The sequence below is a fragment of the Rhinatrema bivittatum genome, chromosome 5 (assembly GCF_901001135.1).
Source record: "Rhinatrema bivittatum chromosome 5, aRhiBiv1.1, whole genome shotgun sequence".
Taxonomy (NCBI): domain Eukaryota; kingdom Metazoa; phylum Chordata; class Amphibia; order Gymnophiona; family Rhinatrematidae; genus Rhinatrema; species Rhinatrema bivittatum.
In genome coordinates this window covers 340762989-340782747 of record NC_042619.1, presented here as the reverse complement: position 1 = coordinate 340782747, position 19759 = coordinate 340762989, and the positions used below count along the sequence as shown (strand labels likewise).

Below are 19759 nucleotides of genomic sequence, written 5' to 3'. Positions count from 1 at the left end.
AGCAATACAGAGGCATTATGACAGAGGCATATTATGATTTTTTTCTATTCCCTTCTTAATAATTCCTAACATTCTGTTTGCTTTTTTGATTGCCACAGCACACTGGGCTGACTATTTCAATATATTATCCACTTTGATGCCTAGATCTCTTTCCTGGGTGGTAACTCCTAAGATAGAACTACAGCAAGGGTTATTTTTCCCTATATTTATTTATTTAGCATTTTTATATACCGAAATTCTTGTAGCAAAGCTACAAATCAATTCGGTTTACATTTTAACATTAACAGGCATGTAAGAACGCGGTTATATAGAACAAGGAAAATTAACAAAATAGTATGATATTTATGTGTAACAAGCTCAAAAATAGCTAAACAAGTAACATACAAGACAACAGTTAAAGTGACAATCAAGACAATAGCTAAACATGGTTCAATCTGGAAGAACTGAGGTTTGAGAAGGCTGCATGTAAGAATGATATCTGGGATTACAATATGGTTATAATCTGAGAGAGCCATTTTAAGATGGAAAAGGCGTGATTAGTGGGAGATTATTGGTGTAGATTAAAAGCTTGCTCGAACAGCCAGGTTTTGAGTCTCTTTTTGAAGGTGATTGGGCATTGTTCTTGTCGGAGTTCGGGGGGTAATGAGTTCCATTTCTCGGGGCCCACTTTGGATAAAGTTTGTTTGTTTAAAGAGGATTTGATGGATGGGGCAATAAGGGTATTCCTGTAAGCTGTTCTCACCGGTCTATCGGGAATATGTACATATTGTGTAAAAGTATTGTGTACATATTGTGTAAAAAGAATATGTACATTAAATTTCATCCTCCATTTGGAAGCCCAATCTTCCAGTCTTGCAAGATCCTCCTGCAATTCATCACAATCCGCTTGAGATTTAACTACTCTGCATAATTTTGTCATCCACAAATTTGATTACCTCAATCGTTGTATCCCTTTCTAGATTATTTATAAATATATTAAAATGCACCGGTTCAAGTACATATCCCTGAGGCACCCCACTGTTTACATTTTTCCATTGTGAAAACTGACCATTTAATCCTACTCTCTCTTTCCTGACTTTTAACCAACTTGCAATCCACAAAAGGGCATCACCTCCTATTCCATAATTTTTTAGTTTTCTTAGAAGCCTCTCATGCAGAACTTTGTCGAACACCTTCTGAAAATCCAAATACACCACATTTACCGGTTCACCTTTTTCCACATGTTCTTTACCCTTTCAAAAAAATGTAGGAAATTTGTGAGGCAAGATTTCCCTTGGATAAATCCATGCTGGCTGTGTCCTATCAAACCATGTCTATCTAAATGTTTTTTGATTTTATTCTTTATAACAGTTTCCATAATTTTTCTCGGCACTTAAGTCAGGGTCACCGATCTATAATTTCCCGGATCACCCCTGGATCACTTTTTAAATATATGGGTTATATTGGCCATCTTCAAATCTTCAGGTACTTCAGATGAATTAATGACAGGTTACAAATTTTTACTAATAGATCTGAAATTTCATTTTTTTTAGTTCTTTCTGAGCTGTGGGGTGTATACCATCCGGTCCAGGTGATTTACTACTCTTCAGTTTGTCAAATAGGCCTACCACGTCTTCCAAGTTAACCGTGATTTCGTTCAGTTGATCTGTATCATCACCCATGAAAACCTTCTCCAGAACGGGTATCTCTCCAATAGGCTTTTCAGTAAACACTGAAGCAAAGAAATCATTTAATCTTTCTGCGATGGCCTTAACTTGACTGCAAATATGTTTTCTACACTGCTTATTGACGCTAATAGTTTTTGACCTCACAATTGTAAATCCGCCTTCTCCAAATCCTTTGCCTATAATCACCTTGTCGCTACTCTTAGTGATTTGTTTCTAATGTAAATAATTACTCAGATCATTCTCTTGTCTGTTAAATTATGCTCTCTTTACATGGTTATACATTTTGCCTTGTTAGCTCTTAATTTTTATACTCCAGTTCCTAGTTTACTGTAAAGCCTGTTTGCTGCATTTTGTTATATGTAAACCGATGAGATGTTCACGACTGTCGATATACAAAAATATTTAAATAAATAAATAAATAAATAAATAAATAACTCCTCTCTAAGTGCCCCTCTAACCACTTGATCAATTCAACAGTCCAACTGACTCCCTTGCAGGCCTTCTGCTTCGGATATATTTTAAAACATTTTTATTGTGAATTTTTGCCTCTATGGCTAACTCCTTTTCAAATTTTCTCTTAGCCTGTCTTATCAATGTCTTACATTTAACTTGCCAATGATTATGCTTTATCCTTTTTCTTCTGATAGATCCTTCTTCCAATTTTTGAATAAAGATCTTTTGGCTAAAATAGCCTCTTTCACCTCACCTTTTAACCATGCTGGTAATCATTTTGCCTTCCTTCCACATTTCCTTAATGCATGGAATATATCTGGTCTGTGCTTCTAGGATGGTATATTTTTTAACAATGTCCATGCCTGTTGCACACTTTTTGCCTTTGTAGCTGCACCTTTCAGTTTTTTCTAATTATTTTTCTCATTTTGTCAAAATTTCCATTTTGAATGTTTAGCGCTAGAGCTGTGGATTTACATACTGTCCTCCTTCCAGTCTTTAATTCAAAATTGATCACCATTACCTCTCTCACCAAATCCTGCACTCCACTGACAATTAGATCTAAAATTGCTCCCTCTCTCGTCGGCTTCTGAACCAATTGCTCCATAAAACTGTCTTTTATTCCATCAAGGAACTTTATCTCTCTAGCATCCCCTAATGTTTCACTTACTCAGTCTATATTGGAGTAATTGAAATCTCCCATTATTACTGCACTTCCAGTTTGGTTAGCTTCAGCAATTTCTCTTAGCATTTCACTGTCCGTCTCACTATTTTGGCCAGGTAGACAGTAGTATAGTATCACTATACTCTTCCCCAGCACACAAGGGATTTCTACCCATAATGACTTGATTGCACATTTAGTCTCATGCAGGATCTTTATCCTGTTGGACTCTATGCATCCTGGACATAAAGTGTCACCCTGCCACCAAGATTCTCCTCTCTATCACTGCGATATAATTTGTACTCCAGTTTAGCATTTTGCCATTGGTTATCCTCTTTCCACCATGTCTCTGAGAAGCCAATTAAGTCTATGTCATCATTCACTGCTATACACTCTAATTCTCCCATCTTACTTCTTAAACTTCTGGCATTCAAAAATTTCAAAGTAAGTTTTTTGTTTGTATTTATATTATGTTTTTCAGTTGACAGGGAATCTTTTAGCTCAGGTGAGTTTTAATATAGGCACTTGGACTACTTTTCTTATTATTGGAACCTCTCTGGTGGGATGCCCTAACTCTAATGCTTCATTAGTATCCTTTGAAGATACCTCCCTCCAAACCATGCACTGCTGAGTGACTGTCAACTTTCCCCCTTTGTTCTCGTTTAAAACTGCTCTACCTCCTTTATACAAGTTAGCGCCAGCAGCCTGGTTCCACCCTGGTTAAGGTGGAACCCCAACCCTTTGGAAAAGACTACCCCTTCCCCAGAAGGATCCCTAGTTCTTAGAAAACTGAGTATCTCTTCCCTGCACCATCGTCTCATCAATGCATTGAAACTCCGGAGATCTGCCTGCCTCTGGGGACCTGCACCTAAGAGCCTGAATTTGGCTTCCAGAACCTCCCTCACACATTTTGCTATGTCGTTGGTACCCACATGTACTACGACAGCCGGCTCCTCTCTAGCACTATCTAAAATCTATATACCTATATGTCTGCCTCTGCTTTTCCAGGTCTGCCACTCTAGCCTCCAGAGGTCGTAATCATTCTCTGACAGGAGCTCTTTGCATTGGCTGCACACATACAACTTCTTACCGGTGGGTAAAAAATCATACATGTGACACTCGATGCAAAAGACTGGGAAGCCCCCTTCATGCTGCCTTCATCTTAAATTTGTTCAGGTCCTAGTTAAGTTTTAGGTTGTTATGGGTGTAGGATTGCGTACGATTAGGGTCCTTGAAGTGTATTAGTGTATTCACTATATATCTTGTTTAGATCTAAAGGGGAATGGTCAAACTCTTGATAAGGTATAGGGAATTTCTGAGGTTGTTAAAAGTGTTGCGGTCCCGGTCGCCAGGCTAGCGACCGGGACCGCAACACCGCTCTTCGGGTCCCCCGCTCCTGCCGCGACCCGCGGTCCGTTGGGCCTATCCGACCGCATGGCAGCGGCATCTCCCTCGTGGAGACGCCGCCGAGGCCCGAACCAGACTCCTCCCCCTGCCTGGGAACGCGCGCGCAGGAACCCCTTTTGTAGGTCCAGCACCCGGAAGTGCTGAACCGCCCCTCTCCTGACGTCAGACGCCGGCTGGCTATTTAAACCGGCGTCTGTCTCTCCTACCTTGCCTTGCAACGAGGTCGCTCTCTTGAGTGCTTAGTTGCTGTTCCAGCCTTGGTTCCTGCTTGTTCCAGCCGTGCCTTGCTTCCAGCCTTGGTTCCTGCTTGTTCCAGCCGTGCCTTGCTTCCAGCCATGGTTCCTTCTTGTTCCAGCCGTGCCTTGCTTCCAGCCATGGTTCCTTCTTGTTCCAGCCGTGCCTTGCTTCCAGCCTTGGTTCCTGCTTGTTCCTGCTGTGCCTTGCTCCTACCTGTTCCTGCCTTGTCTGACCCTGCCTGTTCCAGCCTCCGCTCTGTGGTTCCGCTCCAGCTTTCCCAGCATCCTGCCTTGTCTTCAGCCAGCCTCGACCTTCGGACTTCTTCTCGATTCTCCTTGTCTTCAGCCAGCCTCGACCTTCGGACTTCTTCTCGATTCTCCTTGTCTCCAGCCAGCCATGACCATCGGACTTCCTCTCAACTCTCCTGATCGTCCGCTAGCCTTAACTACCGGATCTCCTAAGTCCCAGCAACCTGGACCCCTACGGGCTCCTCCTGGGGGGGTCTCGGGTTTCCAGGGCGAAGACTTTGTGACCCGCTCCAGCCTTGTTCCGCCTCCCGGCTCCCTTACCATTGACTGGAGTCCGTCTCCAGTCAGCTGGCCGAAGGGTCCACTAACAGACTCTTTTCGCAACAGTTTGCAAGGCCATGGACCCGGCGGACTTGTCCAGCATGTAGGCCATTCCCGGAATGGCCTAAATAATCCAGCAGCAGCAACAATGCTTGGAGGTGCTGGCTGCTACAGTTGATCGTCTGGCAAACCGCTTGGACGCTAATCCTCCGGAGGTGGTACAACCCCCACCTCCGCCAGCGCCACAGCCTCCCGTGCAGACCCAACTTCCAGCTCCTACTCGTCACTCCGGGGACGCCAAGACATGTAGAGCTTTCCTGAACCAGTGTTTCATCCAGTTCTCGTTGCTGCCAGGACAGTTCCCTTCAGATGCCGTCAAGGTGGCTTATATTTTGTCCCTGCTCGACGGGAAGGCCATGCTTTGGGCCTCACCCATGTGGGAACACCAGGACCCCATGCTGCACAACCTACAAAGTTTTGTGGCGCATTTCAAACAAACTTTCGATGAACCCGCTCGCTTGACTACTGCCACCACGGAGATTCTGCAGTTAAAACAAGGGCCTCGTTCCCTGGCGGATTACGCTATAGAATTCTGCACCCTGGCTATGGAGCTAGGATGGCAGGACGATTGTTTGCGAGGCATTTTCCTGGAGGGTCTCGCAGGCCGCATAAAGGACGAATTAATGACCCGAGACGTCCCCTCTACCTTGAACGAGGTGATAGATTTAGCGGGGAAGATCGACCGACGTCTACAGCAACGGGACAAGGAAGGCCGAGTCCTTCATCAGCCGGTTTCCCTGGCACCCACCTTTTCTAGACCTCTAACCTCATCTCACAAAACACCACCTTCTTCCAGCAACACCTCTTCTGAAGAGCCCATGCAGATCGGGCGGACGCCTTTGACCGAAGAGGAGAGGAGGCGACGTCGCACTCAGGGACTCTGTCTATACTGCGGTACCAAGGGCCACTTCCTGGCTCAATGCCCCGAGAGACCGGGAAACGGCCGAGTCTAGGGATGAAGGAGGAGATCCCCCTAGGCTGTATTAATGCTGCTCCTCAATATACGGTCCCTGTTACACTGGAATACCCAGGAGGGTCCTTCCAGACCCTAGCGTTTATTGATTCTGGAGCCGGAGGGAACTTTATTCTGAAAGAACTGGTGCACCAGCTTGGACTCCCTACGAGGTCCCGAGAACCTCCGCTACGAGTTACCTCCATCCGGGGAACCCCCCTACCCGGCTATGTTTCAGAAATCACGAGTCCACTCACTCTACGAACTGGGACACTCCACACTGAAACAATCTCATTCCTGCTACTTGAAAAGTCTGTGCATCCAGTGGTCTTAGGACTTCCTTGGCTGCAGCAGCACGCCCCCGTGATTCATTGGGGTACGCTTCAAATCGCTCAGTGGAGTTCTTACTGCTTCCAGAACTGCCTGGATTCCCTTCAGCGACCTGAAGTTCTCTTCTGTCACGCAGCTCTCGAACTCCCTCTACCATACCAAGATTTCTCTGATGTATTTTCTAAACAGAAGGCAGAGCTCCTTCCATGCCATCGGCCCTTCGACTGTGCTATTGATCTGCTTCCTGGCTCCACTCCTCCGCGGGGCCGGGTCTACCCTCTTTCGCTACCTGAAACCCGGGCGATGTCAGACTACATTACAGAAAACCTCGCTAAAAGCTTCATTCGCCCTTCACATTCTCCTGCTGGTGCAGGCTTCTTTTTTGTAGCCAAAAAGGACGGCTCTCTCAGGCCATGCATAGACTGCCGAGGGTTGAACACCATAACGAAGAAGGATCGGTATCCACTGCCTCTGATCCCGGAACTGCTCGATAGACTACAAGGAGCCAACATCTTCACAAAACTAGATCTACGTGGGGCCTACAACCTGGTCCGTATTCGTCCGGAAGACGAGTGGAAGACAGCGTTCAACACTCGGGACGGACATTACGAGTATTTGGTAATGCCTTTTGGGTTGTGTAATGCTCCAGTTGTCTTCCAGAACCTCATGAATGAGGTACTCCGGGAGATGCTTCATTCTTTCGTTATAGTATACCTCGACGATGTCTTGATTTACTCTCGAGATCTCTCCACACACCGCCAACACGTCAAACGCATGCTACAAGCCCTTAGAGACAATCATTTATACGCCAAACTAGAGAAGTGCCAGATTGAGTGTGAGTCACTTCCCTTCTTGGGATACATCGTCTCTTCTTCTGGCTTTCAGATGGACCCCGAGAAGGTCACTGCTATCACCAATTGGCCCCGTCCTTCAGGCTTAAAGGCTCTACAGCGATTTCTCGGCTTTGCCAACTTTTACAGGCATTTCATACCTCACTTCTCCCGGAGGGTAGCCCCTCTCACCGCACTTACCCGCAAGGGAGTCAATGCCCATGATTGGCCTACCACCGCTTGTTTAGCCTTCGAAGGATTAAAGCAAGCATTCTTGGAGGCATTCTTGGAGGCATCATGGAGGTTAATGCTTCTAATCTAGCGGTCGGAGCCGTCCTCAGCCAACACGATACTTTGGGCAAGTTAATGCCATGCTCCTACTTTTCCAAAAAGTTCTCGCCTGCCGAATGCAATTACGGCATCGGAGACAAGGAACTGTTAGCCATCAAGCTAGCCTTCGAAGATGGAGGCAGTGGCTCAAGGGAGCTAACCATCCGGTGACCGTATATACGGACCATAAGAATTTGCAGTATTTAGCTGAAGCCCAACGACTGAATCCTCGGCAAGCAAGATGGTCACTCTTCTTCAGTCGTTTTGACTTCATTCTCAAGTATCGACCCGCGGAGAAAAATGTTCGAGCGGATGCCCTGTCTCTCACCACCCAACCTGAGGAAGAGGATGCTCCGCAACCTATTCTGGATTCTGCACGTATCCAACTAGCTACCACCCCGCTCGATTCCACGACTAAAACCACTGTACCTAAAAGACTCTGAAAGAAAGTTTTGACTTGGGGAGATGACTCGTCGTCCGGTGGGCACGCAGGAAGACAAAGAACACTGGATCTCATAAACCGCTTTTACTGGTGGCCTGGACTTCGACGACACTTTTTGCTCTACGTTAACTCCTGCCCCACCTGCGCCCTGCAAAAACCACTGAGTGGTCCTCAGAGGGGGTTACTGCAACCTTTGCCCGTTCCTACGGAACCCTGGACACATATAGCCACCGATTTTGTGGTGGAACTCCCACCTTCTCAAGGCAAGACTGTGGTATGGTCACTGTGGATCGTTTCTCTAAAATGGCCCACTTCGTGCCCTTAGCCAAGCTACCCTCCGCTACTGAGCTGGCTTCTTTGTTCACTCACCATGTGTTCCGCATCCATGGCCTGCCTCAGGACATTGTGTCTGACAGAGGTCCGCAGTTCACGGCCAGATACTGGAGAGCCTTATGTAAAAAATTTAAAATCCAGTTAAGCTTCTCCACCGCATTCCACCCGCAGAGCAACGGTCAAACTGAACGCATGAATCGCTCTTTAAAATTGTTCTTACGAGCGTTTATCAATCACAAACAAGACAATTGGGTGGACCTTCTACCTTGGGCAGAGTTTGCTTACAATAATCAAGTACATATGGCAACAGGGAAGTCACCCTTCCAAATTTTGTATGGCAAACAGCTCAAACCACCCTTGCTATTGCCCGTACCCATCGCTTCACCTGCCGCCCAGTTAAACGCTGACCAATTAGGTAAGCTTTAGATTTCCACTCAACGCCAGCTCCAAAGAGTCGCACTCACTTCAAAACGCTATTTTGATCGACATCGGAAACCCGAACTCTCTTTTCTCCCAGGGGACCGAGTGTGGCTTAGTACCAAAAATATCCATCTGAGACAACCCTCCAAGAAGCTGGCACCCAAGTTCTGCGCCCCCTTTCGTGTAGCAGAGAGAGTAGGCCTGGTCTCCTATCGCCTGCGGCTGCCTACTACTCTACGCATCCATGATGTCTTTCACGTCTCTTTGTTGAAACCAGTGATCCTCTCCAGGTTTCATCCTAAACCACTCAATGCCAGCTCCGCTCCCACAGCTGAAGACCCCACGTTTCAGGTACGAGAGGTCCTAGATACTCGATTTGTCAACAGACGTTGGAAATACTTGCTTGCATGGGAAGGATGTGGGGACGAAGACAATACTTGGGAACCTGCCCGCAACATCTTGGACAAATCCCTCCTGCGGCAGTTCCACTTGGACCACCCTGACAGGCCTGGTCCTTTGAAGAGGGGGCGTAAGGGAGAGGGTACTGTTGCGGTCCTGGTCGCCAGGCTAGCGACCGGGTCCTTACCTGCTCTTCAGGTAAGGACCCGCGGTCCGTTGGGCCTACCCGACCGCATGGCAGCGGCGTCTCCCTCGTGGAGACGCCGCCGAGGCCCAAACCAGACTCCTCCCCCTGCCTGGGAACGCGCGCGAGGGAACCCCTTTTGTAGGTCCAGCACCCAGAAGTGCTGAACCGCCCTTCTCCTGACGTCAGACGCCGGCTGGCTATTTAAACCGGTGTCTGTCTCTCCTACCTTGCCTTGCAACGAGGTCGCTCTCTTGAGTGCTTAGTTGCTGTTCCAGCCTTGGTTCCTGCTTGTTCCAGCCGTGCCTTGCTTCCAGCCTTGGTTCCTGCTTGTTCCAGCCGTGCCTTGCTTCCAGCCTTGGTTCCTGCTTTTTCCAGCTGTGCCTTGCTTCCAGCCATGGTTCCTGCTTGTTCCTGCCGTGCCTTGCTCCTACCTGTTCCTACCTTGTCTGACCCTGCCTGTTCCAGCTTTCGCTCCGTGGTTCCGCTCCAGCTTTCCCAGCATCCTGCCGTGTCTTCAGCCAGCCTCGACCTTCGGACTTCTTCTCGATTATCCTTGTCTCCAGCCAGCCATGACCATCGGACTTCCTCTCAACTCTCCTGATCGTCCGTCTGCCTTAACTACCAGATCTCCTAAGTCCCAGTGACCCGGACCCCTACGGGCTCCTCCTGGGGGGGTCTCGGGTTTCCAGGGCGAAGACTTTGTGACCCGCTCCAGCCTTGTTCCGCCTCCCGGCTCCCTTACCATCGACTGGAGTCCGTCTCCAGTCAGCCGGCCCAAGGGTCCACTAACAGACTCTTTTCGCAACAAAAAGGCTGATTTTTTATGGGGTTTTTTTAAGTGTGAAAGTGACACCTGCCTATAAATTAAAGGATGAGGTAGGAGTGGGTGGGAGATGGTTGGGAGGGTTGTTGCCTGACTTTCTGACTACCCATTTAAAACAAAACACACTAACACACTAAATATTAAACCCCAATAGTTTATTTCTCCCAATAATTTTAAGTTTTAAAAATTTCTCCCTGCAGTACTTACTGATTATTTCCAGCCACTAGCAAGGTGATCCTCTCCTCTCAGTGCTCCCACTGGATTGTGGGTTACTGAGCTCTTCCCTTGCAATATATCTCGAGCTTCTAAGATAAATTAGTACAAAACAATATCTTTGGAGATTTACACTACAGTTAGTTGTCCTAAGTGACTCACTGCTATTCTGATTAACAAATATTGGTTAATAATCATATCAGTCACACTGCTTTAACACTTTACCAATTTGAGTAACTGAACTTTTTTCAACCTTTTTACTTAGACATACACTGCTCCTTGCTTATTTCTTTCTTCTGGCTCCCTTTTTAATGCAAACACCTAAACGTCTGTTTGTTGCCTGACTTTCTGACTACCAATTTAAAATAAAGCACACAAACTTCTGTTTGTTAGGCAACGATATTCTGGTTGGACAATTCTTTAGGCTCGGTGGAATTTTCTCTTCTAGATAGGATTTCATCTCTCATTCCAAGCTTTTGCTGAGATGTTTTCGTGGTTGGAGTTATGCGCCCCACGTCCTCACGCAGGCATTTAAGAGAGCCATCTATATTAACCATGATCTTTTGTTCATGCAACGTACTAGAGAGACAGACTCTCGTCTCACTTGTATTCTTCCGTTTTCGTTGCATGGTAGAAAAGTGATCTTCATCATTTAGGATCATTGAAGGATTTTTTCCACTCATTCCATTTTCCGGGAGCTGCTATGATTTGGCAAAATCTTCCTGACATACCAGTCTCCTCAGAACTTAAACCAGAAACCCTGACACAACACCCTCCCAATAAGGGCCATTTTTCATGTACCCAGTGCTCTGTCTGGTTTCATTTCTTATCAATTCAGTGTTTTACACATCCAGTTTCTTCTAAACAATACACCCTGAAACAATATACCACATGCACCTCTTCTTGTGTCATTTATGCAATACTATCCACTTGCCTGTTGATCTATATGGACAAAACTACCCGCTAGAATAATTGAGCATCGTTCTTGCCTAATGTCAGCCTGTTTGGAGGCTACTTGTGCTGCATACTGGCTATCTCATAACCAAAACATTATGTCATTAAGTTTTTTTTTGTTCTAGAACAACCACATCATCCTGCCCGGGGGGGGGGGGGGGGGGGGGGGGGCGCGACTTCTCCTCCATCTTGATTCAAAAGGAGCAATGCTGGATTTTCAAATTAAAATGTTTCGGGAGATGGAGTGCTCTGCTTTCTTCTGGTGGTTTCTTGTGCCGTTCAGACCAGTATGTTTTTATTTTCTTGCTCCTTTCCCCCTCCCCTTTTTCTTACCCTTCTTTTCCCTCTCCCCCTTCCATTTTCTTTACCCGCCTTCTCCCCTTCCCCACCTTCTCCTTTTTTTCCCTTCCTTCTTCCCTCCTCTTCCCCCAGCCCATCCATCTCCCCTCCCCCTTCCTTACCCTTCCCTCCTCCTCCCCCCATCCTTCCCTTTCTCCATTGCTGTTTTCTTTTCTTCTTTCTTGACTGGGGTTTCATGTGCTCTTAGGTGTCACATGATTACTTCTTTGGCACACTTTATCTCTGTCTCGCTCCTTTCCTACATTAAAGACTGCTTTTTCTACTAAGGGGTTTTGAGTGTTTATTTAGTCTCTGAGGAACACCGCAACTAGGCAGGCTTCTTATGTAATTCGTTTTGATTCCATTCTGGTTACAGTGAGTTTCTCTCTACAGGCTTTTGTCCCCGTTGGGACCATATGAGTTATTTCCTGCTTTTTCAAATGTACCTTCCTCAGAGTTTTTGTCCCCTTAAGAATCCCCTCCTTTTTCAAGAATTCTCCGCCTCTGTTTTTCTGAGGTTGGTTTTTACAATTTTTTTAAAATTTTTTATTTGTCAATTTTAAACATAATTCACAAAGAATAACTTTGTTTGAAACATTCCCATGAGATACAAGTAAAAAAAAAAATAGCAAGAAAATCAAATTACAAACATCACATGAGTCTAATTACATCATAGATATAATCCTTCTCATACTTTTATCCCAACAGATTTATATAAGAAACTTGGGGGGGGGGGTGTATTTACTATAATTGAGAAGATATTTAAATCAGTATAAAAGAAACAAAAATGGCGAGATTCCTACACAGACATTATTTTTTATCCAATAATGGAAGGCGGTTGGCTTTTACTAACAAGGAATTCTCTCAAATGGTCTGGGTTAAAGAAAACATATAAATTTTTACTACACATCTACACGGATAGCGAAGATGAAAACTCGCGCCCAGTGCCAACACTTCCGCTCTCATCGATAGGAAAACTTTTTGCCGCAATTGGGTCGGCAGAGATAGATCAGGAAATATACGGATCAGTTGACCTAAGTACAATTCTTTCATATTCTTAAAATAAGCTCTCATTATAAAGCTAAAATCCTGTTCCGAATATAATGAGATGAAACAATACAGATCTCTCTGTTACCTCTACTTCTGAGTTTTCCAGGTACTGGGTAAGATTCGATAAATCAGGCCTATTCCCCTCCCTTAAGGAAACATTACCAGTTCTTTGAGTTAAAAAACTGATTTTTTTAACTGGAGGTATCTGCTCAAGTGGGATTTTTAAGGCCTCTTGAAGATATTTCTTGAAAGTCACAATAGGTATTTCTCCCAAGACTTTGGGGAAGTTCAAGAGTCTAAGATTCAAATGTCTGAGAAAATTCTCGACTGCTTCTAAACGCCTTGAAGAGGCCATAGAGTCCCGCACTAGGTCTGTAGATGTGTCCTGTAACTTTTTCACTTCTATCTTTAGCGTCTCAGTCACATGCACTTGCTCTTGTTGTGCTTGAAAACTGTCCTTGGACACCGAATCTAGTTTTCTCCCCAAACTTGCTATTTGAGAGATTTGTTCCTTTATCAGTTTAGACATACCTGCCATCATTCCCCAAAGGGAGTCCACCGAAACAACCTCTGGTTTGACCAAATCCTCTGTCTTCAGATCTTTTAATCCAAATTCCTCTGTTGGGCCACGTTCCTCTCCAACCAGAGAGATCTCACCTCCAACCGCTCCTCCCTCCGGTGGGTCCGGGGCACTCATTAACGAGGAGGTTGGGAGTTCCTCTGCGTCACCGCCGCTCCTCCCTGCAAGCACAGACCTTCCGACGAGACTTCCACCCTCAATCGGTGTCTGTGCAGAAGCAGCAGGATTCGGTGAGGATGCAATTAGAGGTTGCTTTGAATCCGGCGGGCTTAAGGTGATTTCCCCGGGCAATATCGTGGCCTCTCTCCGTGAACCGCCAATGGGGCTCTCCGCCGGTTTAGAGTGTGCAGTGACGGTGTACTGGGTGATCAAACGCTGCTCCACCGCAGGATCAGGGTCCGCTGGGAAAACCCTAATCTTGCCCTTGCGCTTATGCGGCATAATTAAAATTACCAAGATCAAACTTGGTTCTAAGATATTTGTGGAAACAGCAAGCGGGAGCGCGACAGCACACACCATCTAGGTCGCCATCTTGGAAACACCCCGTTTTTACATGTTTATCTGTCCTACTCCTGCTTAGTTTTTTCAATGTTCCTTTAATTTTTTTTCAACGTTCTCAATATAATGTTTTTTCAATATGATTTTTCATTGTTTCTCTAATTTTAACTTTTACTTTAATGATCATTTTTTAAATCTATCTAATGTTTTGGTTTAACTGTCCTTTCCCTCTCCCCTTCCTTCACCCCCCCCCCCCCCCCCCCAACACACACACACTTCTTTCCCCCTCGTTTCTAATTCTACAATGTTCTGATTAATTGGTTTTGTTTCCACCATCTCCTTACCCTTCTAAATTCTATGAACCTCGGCTTTTGTGTTCCTGGAGCATTATGATATGGATTCTGTATTGTTATAACCTTTCTTTTCTTCCTCTCCCCTCTGGTATTTCCACTTTTTGCTCCATTACTCCTTTCTCCTTTTCTCTCTTTCCCCCTCCCCCATCTTCCCGCTAGTTAATTGTTCCCCCTCCCCCATCTTCCCGCTAGTTAATTGTTTTTGAGGTGGTCTGCATGCCCTCGTGTTAGCCTACTCTTCAATACCTGTGATTTGTTATCTTTGCATTCAACATGAATGCCTGTTGGTCTCCCTGACGCAGCCCTGGCACGAAACACAGCCGTGTTGGGGTTACTATCAACTATTTAAAATCATTTGTATCTTTAGTATTCCCTTTTATTCCCTCTGATTGAATAAAATTTGTGGATTAATGTACTGAACAGTGATTAACTGCTTGTGTCACAAAGTTATACATGAAATCTTTTTGCAAATTTTAAATTAAAATTGATATTTATTTTCTGATTGTAACAGGTAAAAAATAATAAAGCAGTGAATATGATTCATTACTACTTTAAAAAAAAAAAAAGTTAAGGCCCAAAAAGTTGATTGACTCAGGCCTTAAATTAATAAGCTGAAGGGAATTTCACGATTGAAAAAGTAATGTGACCCTTCTAACATTTCAGATTATGAACAAATAAGCATGAAGTAACTTGCTGATGCAACTGTTACCACCGTTAACCAATAAGCCTTCATATTAATGCATCATCATCATGGCTCTCTGCTTCAGTGCCAGGGGGAAAGGGGAATTGGATTCGAACAGCAACGATGAAGGGCCTGGCTTTTATGGTCTGGGAAAGTGATAAGGATGGGGTAAACTTCATGGCATGGCAGATACTAGCAGAAGCTTTCTGGGCAGACTGGATGGATTATTTGGTCATTTTTTGCTATTTCCGTTTTTATGCTTCAACAACCATGGGCTTCTCTAAGTAGCAGCTGTCTTAGCATTTGACAATGAAGATGCTATAATTCATTCTTACAAAGAAGGAGAAATCTATAAAAACAAAAATCTCTAAACTACATTGTTAAGAATGTAAGTTAAAATATTTTGTGTGGTTGGGGTCAAACAGCTCAATTTTTGTTTCTTCATTCCAAAGCACTTTGTTCCAAGTTTAGACTATGACTGCGATTAGTTCATAGAAAATGTTTCCTTCTGACAAATCTCCCATTATTGTTGTACAGTATATGCAGCACTTGATTGTGAACCTATGGACTACTCCAGTGTCAGTTAAACTTTTAAGCACATCATTTGCAGTGATCTGTGGTTTCTGTTTTGCAAATCTGACCAGTTTTGGGGTAGCTCTATCAGATTTTTCTTGATCTTATAAATCTTTCCTTGACTTCAATAGTTCTGTGAACTTTAAAAATATTTCTGATAGTTGAATCACTAGCTGAACACATTTAGAATTTTGTTAATAGTCTTCCCCTGCTTCGATCTTCATTTTCAAATGCTCAAATTTCTGTTGCTTAGAGGAGCCCATGCCTGTTGAAAGTAAATAGAACTGTCATAACCTGAGAGGAAGGGTTAAAGGTGCAATGACATCAATAACTTGGAATTTTTTAAGCTGTTTTCTGTTTGGCACAATATCTATTCAGTCCACTTTCACCTATTTGTAGTCTGAGTTCTGTGTTTGTATTTAGAACTTTGATAATATGCATTTCAGTAATTGTTCTTGTAATTTATGCCCACTAGGCTGCTGCTTTGGCAGTGTGTCAGTGTTTAGCAGTGGAGTCTACTTATCCTTCCACTCCATTGTTTGAAGATTGCTGTAGTTCGAGTGAGGCCACAACACCCATCACAGTACAACATATTCGACCTTCCAAAGTGAAAAAACACAAGCAGTCGCCTATTCCAGCCCTGCCAATTGTAGGCCAGCTAATGGAAATGGGATTTCTGAGGACAAATATTGAGTTTGCTTTAAAATCACTTTCTGAGACCTCTGGGACTGCTTCAAGCTCGCCGGGTATGTGGATTCTGAAACTTCTGTTTCCTGGTCTGGTAAAATAAAAAAAAAATTCTGATTACTAAATACACTGTAGAATCAGTTCACTCATTTTTCCAGCAGGAACCATCTTGAGGCAAATAGCTATTGAGACCAGCTGGTAAGTAAAGGTTTTTGCAATTATCTTCTGGCAAACAGCCTGTTCAGGATCCTAAATAGTGGTTAATTGACTCACAAAATGACAAGATGATGAAGGAAATTGCATCTGCGTCGTGGAATACATTAGCTGGCACATTTCCCTATGCATGAGACTTATCTTTTTTGTGATAATCAAAGTATGCCCATGTGATAGACTGTGAAACTCTATGAAGCATATGTGGGCCATGATCTTAGAGCAAGAAACTGAAAATGCCTGACCAAACTTTAGTTCTGAAGAAACAAGAGGGGTAGGTTGTCTAAGAATGCCGTCAGGGCAACAAAGTGGATTAGACACCATGAAGTCCAAAAAAACCCTTTTATTGAGTGGAGACACAATATTCAAACAGACGCCCGACTCCGGCCGAGTTTCGCCCCGCCAGGGGCTGCCTCAGGGGCTACAACAATAAATACATTATTAAATAATTGCACAAATAAAACAAATCATAAAAGTTATACGAATGTAAAATATCATTGAAAAGGTACATAACATTATAATTCTTAAAAACACACTGGATAAAATTATTTTAAAAAGTTGTTTATACCTGTATGTAGAGATTCTTTTGATAACTCTTTTATATGAAACAAACTTCATATGTAAAACATCAGAAAATTAATAAGTAAGATTGTTCATTAAATGATCACAACATAACTAATGGTCCTATGAAAAATTTTTTTTATACAATCATCAATTTTTAATTATACAATCATCAATTATTAATTTTTATATATTGAATTAACTCGAGTATATGAAACATATTATTTATAAATCATACATAGTCATCTCTCCAAGGGTTGAAATACTGTGTCATAAAAATTCAATAATTAAAATCATTTAAGCAAACACTGAAAATTTTTTTTATTTTATAAAGTAGGAAATGTATCATCCAACAGTGCTTTAAATGTTGAAACTAAACAGCTTGTGTAGAACATAACAAATACGATCCTTTTAATGGCTACTGAATTTATCACGGTATTGGTCCTGGGTAATCAAATAAATTAGCAATATGTAGATAAAAAATAAATTATATTTATTTAAAAAAATATTGCAAAAGCGCTGATGAGGTTGCTACAGTGAACAGGCGTTCTTAATGATTTTATAAATGTAGGCAAACTATGTACCGCATAATGCTGCGATTTTGTATGTTAACTCCATATATTAACAAACTTCATTTTTTATAAAAATTCTTTGGACCTTGATAACCTAACTGCAACGATACAAACACTGTGGCCGTTTTAATATCTAAACCTGATTTTTAAAAGCCAGATTCTGATAGAGCCGATGTGATCACTGTGCACAGGCATAAATCTGCTGTAACAAAATTCTAACATAGTCACTGCGGCAGAAAGCAAAAGACTGACCATAACTTACTACTTACTCCGGCAAGATCGTGGTTTCACATGGTCTCCGCTCCAGTGATGGACAGACACGCCTCGTAAAAGACGCGTTAAATAGAACTAAAACGCGCCAAAACCGCTTGTCAATCAAAAAGTGGGCGTGACAAATAACGCAAGTGTTAGCAAAAATTAAAAGTGCTTTTAACAACTGAAATAACCAGGAATGTATTCAATCAATCTCAAAAATCCAAAATAAAATAATATGTAACTTAATATTGAAACAGCCTCTTGTCAAACTAAATAAGGGTGGGGACTTGTGGGTGATTAAAAAGCGCGCAAAAACGCCTAACATTCAGTCAGTGGGAATAGCAGCCAACGCAATAAATGAACTTTTAAAATATATAGAAAAATATTTTGATTTATATCTACTTGTAAAACAAATATTAATACCAATATGATATTTAGTTTAAAACACTGGTAGAATATTTCTGGTTGCCAGAAATTACGCCTGTCTATCAATCTATGAGAGTGACTAGCATCATGATTACTTAGTTTGAATAGCCGATGCGATCACGGTGCACAGGCATAAGTCTGCTGTGACAAAATTCTAACTTAGTCACTGCGGCAGAAAGCAAAAGACTGACAATAATTTACTACTTACTCCGGCAAGATCGTGGTTTCACATAGTTTCCGCTCCAGTGATGGACAGAGACGCCTCATAAAAGACGCTTTAAATGGAACTAAAAAAGCGCTAAAACCGTTTGTCAATCAAAAAGTGGGCGTGACAAATAACGCAAGTGTTAGCAAAAAATTAGAAGTACTTTTAACAACTGAAATAACCAGGAATTTATGTTTAATCAATCTCAAGAATCAAAAATAAAATATGTGACTTAATATTGAAACAGCCACTTGTCAACCAAATAAAAACTGGGGACTTATGGGTGATTAAAAAACGCCCAAAAACGCCTATAATTCAGTCATTGGAAATAGCAGCCAACGCAATAAAAAATATATAGAAAAATAATTTGATTTTTATCTACTTGTAAAAACAATATTAATACCTATATGATATTTAGTTTAAAAGAGCCCCGGTCCCTCCTCCTACCTCGGGGCTGGCCTGGCCCGCACAGACTCATCTTCGGCCGCGTAGGCCCGATCCGCAGCCTGCCATGGCTCTCCCTGTGCGAGGGAGACGCCGCCGACCCGACGTACTTGGCCCTGCGCCCTGGGCGCGCGCGCGCCCAGGGGCTGAAGTTTTAAAGGGGGCCAGCGCAGGAAAACCAAGGGGGACGCCCTGGATGATGTCATACGCTGCAGGGTATTTAAACCCTGCAGCTTCACTAGGACGAGGCCTTGCAACGAGGTTCACTCATTTCTTCTGAGTTACTAGTTGCTGCGTTTGGGTTCTGGATCGTCTCTGCTGACTTCTGGCTTCTGACCTGGCTCCGTTCCCTGACTACATCTTCAGCTTCCGCCTCTCGCTTTGGATTTGTCTTCTGACTTCTGGCTTCCGACCCGGCTCCGTCCCACGACTCTGTTTTCAGCTTCAGCCCCTGGTTTTGGTTTGGTACTCTGACTTCTGGCTTCTGACCCGGCTTCATTCCTGGACTCCGACTTCAGCTTCTTCCACCACCTCAGGTATGCAGTACTTGCTGCCCCAGAGGATTCTCCTAAGTTCCAACCGGCTCGGGCTCTCATAGGCTCCCCTGGGGGAGCCGTGGGCTTCTGAGGGTGAAGAGTCTTCCAGCCTCCTGGGCCCAGCCGTCCTCAGCGTCCGCCTCTTCGGCCGCTGCCCGGATCCTTGGTCGCATAGGGTCCCACCTAAGTCCAAGAGGTCCGGGTTCCTACGGGCTCCTCCTGGGGTGACCTCGGGCTTCCAGTGGTGAAGTCTTCTCCAGAGTCTCTTCAGCGCCGCTTCCCGGCTGTGACGCTTCCTGTGGGTTCCCACAGTATACATCTACCGTCTCAGCCGGCCCAAGGGTCCACGACCTTAATAATAATAGTTTCTACGATTTTTCACGGTACTTGTTCATCACATTCATCACCAGTAAACAATAGTCACAGCCAACTTGAATGTTTCGGCTGTAGTAAAACGTATAGTTCCAGTAGATGGTTTCTGGCAAGCCCATATAATCTCTATCCCCAGTGACAATGGGGAAGTG

At 43.9% G+C, this 19759-nt stretch overlaps 1 protein-coding gene across 1 annotated transcript in view; it reads left to right on the top strand.

The window, feature by feature from the left end:
* Positions 1 to 19759, top strand: part of LOC115092958 (E3 ubiquitin-protein ligase HERC2-like) — a 2733734-nt gene that overhangs the window by 1114629 nt on the left and 1599346 nt on the right. The window contains 1 exon segment of the mRNA XM_029604466.1: positions 15815 to 16085. Within this exon segment, the coding sequence (XP_029460326.1) occupies positions 15815 to 16085 (271 nt within the window).